We start from the raw sequence: 8567 nt of genomic DNA, 5'->3' as shown, positions 1-8567 counted from the left end.
AATTGATTATACATACATAGATTTGGGTTGTGTGAGGTGGAGAAATGGGGAATGGATTAATTGTTATTGATCTTGCGTAGATGAATTTGAATTATGATTTTTAAATGTAATATTATAACATTTAATTAATAAAGTTTCTCATTTTAATCTATTTTCTTAGAGTTCATATTGTTTTGAGATTGAATACAATTTGGTGTGGAATGATTGAATATGAATTCTAGGTTAAGTAATCATCATCTCAAGGGTTAATTTTTCTTTGATTTAGATAAACATGAAATAGGATATGACAATGATTATTAGAATTTCTATTTCTGATCTCAAGGGAAAAGCGATTTCCTGTCGACAAACGAGAGAGAGTGAAAGTGAAACTTAGTTTTCTCTTTCAAATGCTCATCACCCCGCGTCCTTTCATTTCCCTCGTCCGGTGTGCATTCTACTTTCCACCATAAGCCATTCCAAATAATTGCAAATGAAAAAAAAAAAGTACACCTCAACTACCACATAAGGTGGGTCAAAAAACTTATTTCTTTTCTTTAACTATTACAATATAATTTAACAAGCCAAAGCCAAAGCCTCTGAATCTTGGAACATCACCTATATTTCAAGAAATTACTTCTAACGTTGTTACCATCTGGCGTCACCAGCTTAAGTAAATAATACGGTTTTGGATAGTGCTGTACTGATATAATTGATACTCAGTCACCCGATAAGCACCCCTACATCAAATAGAATTCAACATGGGTAGACTCCACAATTTGAAATATCATCTATATATTTAATATGTCTAGAATTCAGAGTAGGATTTAAATTTTGAAGTGGTTATTACATTTTAATTTCGACTGAGCTTTCGCCTTTCTGCTGAAAGGATGTATCAATTTGCGTTGCGATATACAGGGAAATCTTTCATGCAAGGGTACATAGATTTCAGCAACGTTTAACCAGTTAGAAGTATCAATCAAACTACCATAACATTTAACTACAATAACTATGTTATTAAGTATATATCTCATAGCATGCCTTCAGCTTCCCTATTTCACAAAGAATTATTTAGAAAAAAAAAATGCGCTATCAACAATTTTATTTTCCCCCTTTTAGCTAAATTTAAACAAGAAAGCACGCACAGAAGTTAAGTGTTAACTACAGCACAGGTGTGTCATGACGAGGTGTTATAAGTACCCAAAACAGGTGGAGTATACATGAGATTCACGAACCTCGTCTGCCCGAGAGGCTTCACCAACCTACAGTGGCCTTCCTACCTGAAAATACATTTCAGCCTACCTGTTGATGATTTACACGCCTCAACCGTAGTCCAACATCTGCATCATGATCTTGTTGATTTAAGCCCGTACCAAGTAAAATAGTGTCCTGCAATTCTGTAGAAGTTCCTGCTTCATTTGCTTTCTCAACATGTTCTCCGTAGTTATGCAACCTTCGGCCAATGAGATACCGGTCATCACGTATTGAGTTATGGAGATTTGTGAACCAGACATGGAATCTCTTAGCACAGAAGCACAAGAAACTGAAACAGAGGCATCCCAACCATGCAAACCGATACACAGCAGAATTGATAACCAACGGATACCCAAGCACTGGAAATACACCTTTGGCCAAAACATAAGGTACACATAATGCCGTCAGCAACTTCATTATGATCGGAAGTACAATCTCCCGAAGAACCCAAAGACCTTGCAACCTGGAGAACCCATCCTCTCTCACCCTCTCAAATTTGACTCGCCAACTTTCATCCACCAAAGGCATCATGTGGTCCAACATAACCTAATGAAAGAACCAAGTCAACAACGTAAAAATAGCAAATAGACACATTCAACTCAATCATGTCACAAACGTTTGGGAGATACACAATCATTTACAAACGGGACGTCACAAATAAATTTAACACATAAGGGAACAGCAAAAGGTGACAACTCAAATTGTTAGTTTGTTAAGAAAAGATTTCCCATATTCGTCAGCTGAATGGAAATTGATCATCTGAAATTCGCTCATGGTAAACAAACTAAGTTGTAGTTCATCAACTAAATATCCAAGTAAAACGCTTTCCTCTGATTACAATTCCAAGAAACCAAGAAAACTCACTCAGACTTTCCCTCTAAATTCATTCTTACCAACCTACTATAAATCATTCAAAATTCAGTATTTATCAACCCTTGCGAATTTGACCCCACCCCCTTAAGTTCACAATACCCTATTATGCTTTAATTTTTTTTTGTCTACCAGAAAATGAAGAAACATACCATGCACCCAAAAAAAATTATACCAGAAATATGAAGAAATGACCAACCTTTACCCCCACAATGGTGTTAGCAACATCAATAAAACATGTCATTGGCATTATATACTACCTTCTTTGTGATTTGAAGCCAACACTTACAAACCAGTCCCAAATTCCCCAGCCCAGATTACAATGAGATTTAAGTTAGGTTGTCAGCAACTAGCATAAAACTTGGTTAGTCTTTCATGGCAATAATGGATGAGGAAACAAACAAGAAAAAACGTAACAAGAAGTCTTGCACTAAGAGTGGTTGGGGCTACATGAATCACATAATGCCATTGGGGTGAAAATAAACATATACGAGAAAAATATTCCAGAGAATTGATAGCATAAATACTGATGCAGCAGGATAAATTTACCCGAAATAGTGTACAGCAGCAGAAAGATTTTTCTCTTTTTTTATACGCAAAAAGGAGGTTATATAGATCATATCACTCAATATATTTTGTACATACCATTCAGTATTTAATAAACTTATAAAAGTTTTGTACCAGAAAAATTAAAGCCAGGAAAAAAGATGATAATAAAAGGAAACAAACTCACCAATCTAGTCCATATCTTCAGGAATATAAGGCCTAATGCCCAGTCTTGATAAAGGAGGAATACTGGACTTTCATCCACAGGAACTCTCATTGGCACAATCACCAAAAGCTCAAAGAGAAGACCAATTAGCACTGGGATAATGAATATCTGACAAAAAATAGGAATTAGTATACTTACAAGCAAATACAGATATATGCAAAATCAAATGACCAGCTTCAGTAACACAGTGATTAGCAACAGGATCATCCTTACCCATATAGACAGAAGTGCAGAACTCTTCACCAGAATACCACACCATTTCCATACTTGGCCAAACAAAACAGAAGCTCTCCTTTTTCTTATCTGTTCAATTGAGTATCTAACTCCAGCAACAGCAGTCCAGATTACATAGCTTCCAATGATAAATGCATACAGATCTGTGAAAACAAATAAGGTCATAAACACATGAAAAGTTATAAAGCCCAGTGACTGAAAAGCTAGTTCAATCATTTACATACCATTGCATTTAATCCCATGAGTTATGGGAAGGCGAGGAATAAAATTGAAAAGTGCCCGGCCAAGTGAAATTGGTACAACTATCAGAGCAGAGTTGAAGACCAGGAGTGTCATCCACGCAATCACCAGCAAAAGAACAATGCGAAGCACAAAGGCATAACTGCAATAGCAAAATATTTAATTAGATGGTGACAGGGTAACTAACAACAGCTAAAACAAGCATATGCAAAGAAACTGATGACTCTGCTAGATTTCAATTAGAAGGGAACTCACTCAGAGTCCGATTGCTCATCATTCTCATAGTCCTCTCCAGAATTCAGTTCTCCCACTGTACTAATGGCCCTGTTTTCGCCTGCAAATGGCATCAAGCCCATATCATGCACTCCAGCATGTACTACTTGTAGCCTTTCTTGCCTACCTGGCTCTCCATTTCCATTATCTTGATTTACACTGTCATCAGGCCTAGGCAGTAAGAAATCAGTCAAACCAAGAGCCCAACCAACAGCAGTAAACCAATAGCGCAGTAGGGATTTTATAGTTGTCCTCAACTTAAAATGCTCAATAGCAAATGGGATACAAATCTGAAAGAGAAGCATGTCAGCTGGAATTTCAGTGAATGGATCAGATACCCTGCAAAAACATTCATATTCACAATTTAAAAATGTGATACAAAATCCATGGAAACTACCAAAATTGATTAAGGGGCTAGCTTACGATATGTCAAGTGGGAAAATCGAAGGTGCCATCCGCATGGCAAGTTTGACAGGCAAGAATACCAGCATCACAATCAGACTCCCATAAACTGCAACAGATAATAGAACCCTGCGAGCATGTTTGTGCACAGGATCATCTATAAGATCACGAAATGGATTATAGTTTGGATCCGCAGGGTCCCGGAGGAAGTACAAAACTCCATTACGTAAAACCTGCCATTGTAAACAAACAAATCATGTGAAACGGTGAATAACAATATAAGCAGGGCTTTAAAAACCATATCATGTGACAAGAAGTTACCCCTCTAAGAAGACTGACAAATATGCTAATCTGTAGCATGTACACAATCCCAACAACCCAATGGACCAGTGAGCTTGCTAAAGGGGATGCAGAGAAGAACTGAACTCTGTGAACCATTGTCTTCCCAAACATCTGAATGGTACAAACATCAAGCCACCAACCACACATCAAGGGAAATACTCCGAGCTCAATGATTAAGAGGAAAGCAACCTTAACCATGGTCATCAAATGCTTCATTGCTGCCAAAAACTGCCTGAAGAGGGATGGTATGGTCTCTGCAATAGAAGCAATGCCATAAAACCTTCCCATGGTCAAAGGTTCACCCTTTGTGTAACGAATTAAAGCAACAATCCCAAAGTAGCAGAAAATTAGAGTAAGTATAAAAACATATCCAATAGCTAGAGTAGTAACATCAGAAAGCCTCGAAGCTCCAATCGACCCTCCTTTCAAGATAACAGCTGAGGCAGATGTTATGTTGTTTGACATTTCACTCAATTCACTAGCATTCGCTTTCACCATTTCTGCAACCTGACCAATTGGCCCACTTTCTTGAGTTTCAGATGACAAGTTCTTAACAGCTGTTAATGCATTCTTTAATGTAATATTTGCCAGAGAAAGAGACGTGTCTGCAAGTGGGGCCACAGCTGACAACACAGGACCACTAGCAGTTGAGAAGAACCAGGATAGGTAATGGAGTATGATACGACCCAAAGAGAATGGCACAAAGATTACAACACCAAGGAAAATCATATTGCTCGCCAGCACCTGCTTAGAGGAAATAAATTCAGTTTGAAGTAAGAAATGTGAGTTGCAAATTCATTTTTCCAGAGAACAAAACAAGACGATTTCATACAAAATTAATCAGAAAATGCAACAATTTAAAAAGCATAAGAATTTCTTTGGTCAGTAATAAACAATGAACCCTAAGCATAGGTAAATGATTAGAGAAATATTTATTTTCAGTTAAATATAGTACAATTTAGACTACACATAATAGCATCAACAGAATGATCAATCAACATAAGGAAAATAAAGTGAACTACAAATGCTTTCTTTAATGATAAAAACTTCATGCCACAATTGATTTTGAGTGAACAAACTTATCAAAAAGTAGAATTCAAATCCAACTCAATCTTATAAAGCCGAACCAACTTATAAGGTTAGATTTGACCCGTATATATGCTATAACTTGGTTATATTTCTAGTTAATGTAAGATTTCCAACACACCTCTCCAACATAAGATTTCCAACTTGTCATCTTAAGAATGTAAAATCTAAACCTAACTCCACCCCACAAAACTAGCTTATAAGATGAGGTTTGCACCCACTTATATATTGAGGTTTTGTCATATCTCGAGTTAATGTAAGATCTCCAACAAAACCATTGAAAATCATGCAATTACAAGTTCCAAAGTACTTAATACTTATAATTAATATTAAAGAGACAACAAATTTTAACGAGCTTATATCATATGAAATCCTTTCATCCACATGGAATTACAAAAGTTAATTATCAAGGGTGCATCTCATCCATTACCCCAGAGAAGCAGACCAAGAAGATCATGTCTGCATACATAATATAAATAATGGCTGGGTAGACAGTAGAGCTTGTCTACCTCAATAATCTTATACATTTTGATAAAGACTAAGTAATAGAATTTAGTAATTTATTAAAATTCATTAAATCAGAAGTTATTTAAAAATGAGTTGAACCTATGCAGTTTTATCTTTTCAAAAGGCTTCCCTCATCAAGGTCAGTTTCAATAAAATCATGTTGATAGACTTACAGTAAATGCATTTTCAACCAAATGAAAAACTGGACCCTGCATGCCAACAAGTTCATCAAAGGGAACATCTTCTGCTCCATCAGCATCATCCAGACCATCAAACATCTGTTCAACATGTGCCTCAAGTCGTGCAGCTTGCATCTCCCACCGTGCAGCAACATTTTCAGCATTTCTTCTAATGACTTGGCCTGCACCTGCAATTCCTTGCGCTCCACCAGCTTCTTCACCATTCCCGTCACCATTTGCATTTCGATTAGCTTGTACAGGAGGTCTTCTAGCCATTCGAGCACCATTTCTGTCCACTTCATCTTCTCTATCAGCATCCTGACCCCCAATTTCTCGCAAATGCCTAAAGTAATCTCTCAAAGAAGTGGCCCCAAGAAAAATGAAGACAATGCTTGCAGAAAGTAGAAAACCATGGAGGCAATCGGTCAAGATAACCGCTGTCGATAAATGGCTTAAGAATAACCTCTGGGCTTCACCTAAACTCCTCACAAAAGCTAACCGCCATATCCAGAATGTTATGAAAGGTATAATTAAGAGCCACACAGATAGCACAAAACTCAGGCGCAAAAAGAACTGAAGAACATGGCATGCTTTCATTGCCATTCCAACCACAAACTCTTGAAAAGGTAACCTAGCTGGGGCATTCTCAGCATAAACAGGAGAGAATGAAAATGCATGCTTGCAGACCTGCAGCACATATGAAGCACATTTAGAAGAAAAAAATTTCCAATAAGGAAGAAACAGGTACATAAAAATGGTGCAAGGAGGGATTAATTTACTTTTGACAGATTTTGGAATAGAAAACCTACCATTTAACATAGCATTTGCATAATTTACAAAAACAAATCTATAGCGTGCTTAATTAACTCCTGTAAGACCAAGAGTGATTTTTTTTTATTCTCTTTTTGTTTATGCTATTAAGTTCAAAATTGCAAACTGAGGTGCCTCAGAAACCGACTTTAGCTTTCAACTATAAACATTAGGCATAAACGGGTAGAAAACCTACTATTTAGCATAGCATTTGCATAATTTACAAAAACAAATCTATAGCGTGCTTAATTAACTCTTATAAGAAGATGATTACTTTTTAATCGCTTTTTGTTTATGCTATCAAGTTCAAAATTTAAAATTGTTGTGCCTCAGAAACCGACTTTAGCTTTCAACTATAAACATTAGGCATAAACGGGTATAATACATTTCCAGCATTAGCCGTTCAATATTTTAACATGAAGAGTAATCTAACATATGACAGCCCTTTTGGTTTCCACTTCCAATCATCCTTAGCAACAAAATGACAAATTAAGAAATTTCTGAATCTTTAACTTCATTACTGGACAACTTATTCCAGCACAAGTTCCCATAAGACCTAGCTTCATTCATAAAACAGAAGCAGTACAAAATACACGCTACTCTACGATAAAAATAACTATTACCACGTCGTTTACACAAGAACAAGTCCCAAACACAAAAATATTCGGATCAGAAATCCAACAAAAACATGTTAATTCACGTTGAAGATCGGATAGGGTAAAACCTCGCATTGACGCGCGTTGCTGTGATTAAGCCACTGAAGGAGACAATCCTGATGCACAAATTTGATGCTCCCGCTGCAAGCGCACGGATACCGAAGTGGATTCTCGGCGTCGCCAGGGTTCCGGCAAATCCGGCACACGTCCTCTTCCTCCTCCTCCTCATCATCGTACTTGGCTGGCACAGCTGCCGTTCCCGTCACCGAAGAGGTAGACTCGATCTCCTTTCCCTTGGAACCGCGCGGCGACGAAGCGGAGGAGGAGGAAGAGGAGGATGAAGGGGAAGACGACGACGGGGAATTGGCGAGTGTCTCGACGGGGATGGGGCCTCCGTCGAGGGAAGGAGGTGGTTCGTGAGCGATCTCCATGACGGTTTGGACCGAAACGGCCGGGGACCGAGTCGGCGGTGAGTCAGGGCGGGTCAGGGAGAAAGTCGGTGAGGGCGAGAAAATGAAGGAGAGAAAAAAGGGGGAAAGAGATGAGAGAAAATGGAGAGTGATCGAAGATTTTGCCGTGGAGATTTAGGGTTTTCCCGAGATTGCCCTCGTTCGGTGGTTATAGTATATTACGCCAATGTGTAGGTGTTGGGTGACGTATATGGTCATGTGGGTTTTGGATCACGTGGCACCGTCTGATTTGTTCTACCTATTTTATGGTAATGCTCGACGCCAAAATCTATGTATCAAAATATTAATTACTAATTCTTCAATATCATTAAAATTATGTTTTGACTTTAGGTTGATTTTCTTCGGATAACGATTAATATTGAATGAATCTTATATTGTTTTAAAATATGCTTTTAATTATTGTATTTTCTGTTCAAGTATTGGTTCGAAATATTAATTTTGACAACTAATTTTATCTATAACTTTATTGATTAGGACCACCTTCATTGAATTTTTG

At 37.6% G+C, this 8567-nt stretch overlaps 1 protein-coding gene across 1 annotated transcript; it reads right to left on the bottom strand.

The window, feature by feature from the left end:
- Window positions 1-942: 942 nt before the first annotated feature.
- LOC114179010 (probable E3 ubiquitin ligase SUD1) lies at window positions 943-8203 on the bottom strand. Its single transcript, XM_028065190.1, has 9 exons — window positions 7670-8203; window positions 6130-6822; window positions 4343-5107; window positions 4043-4254; window positions 3602-3958; window positions 3331-3488; window positions 3086-3249; window positions 2834-2980; window positions 943-1776 (listed from the first exon to the last, which is right to left on the bottom strand). The coding sequence occupies exons 1-9, from the start codon at window positions 8030-8032 to the stop codon at window positions 1270-1272; spliced, it is 3366 nt and encodes a 1121-aa protein (XP_027920991.1). The 5' UTR covers window positions 8033-8203; the 3' UTR covers window positions 943-1269.
- Between the last annotated feature and the right edge of the window lie 364 nt (window positions 8204-8567).

Source organism: Vigna unguiculata, chromosome 3, assembly GCF_004118075.2.
Source record: "Vigna unguiculata cultivar IT97K-499-35 chromosome 3, ASM411807v1, whole genome shotgun sequence".
NCBI classification, from domain to species: Eukaryota; Viridiplantae; Streptophyta; class Magnoliopsida; order Fabales; family Fabaceae; genus Vigna; species Vigna unguiculata.
The sequence above is the reverse complement of the archived record's forward strand: the minus strand, read 5'-3'. Positions and strand labels throughout refer to the sequence as shown.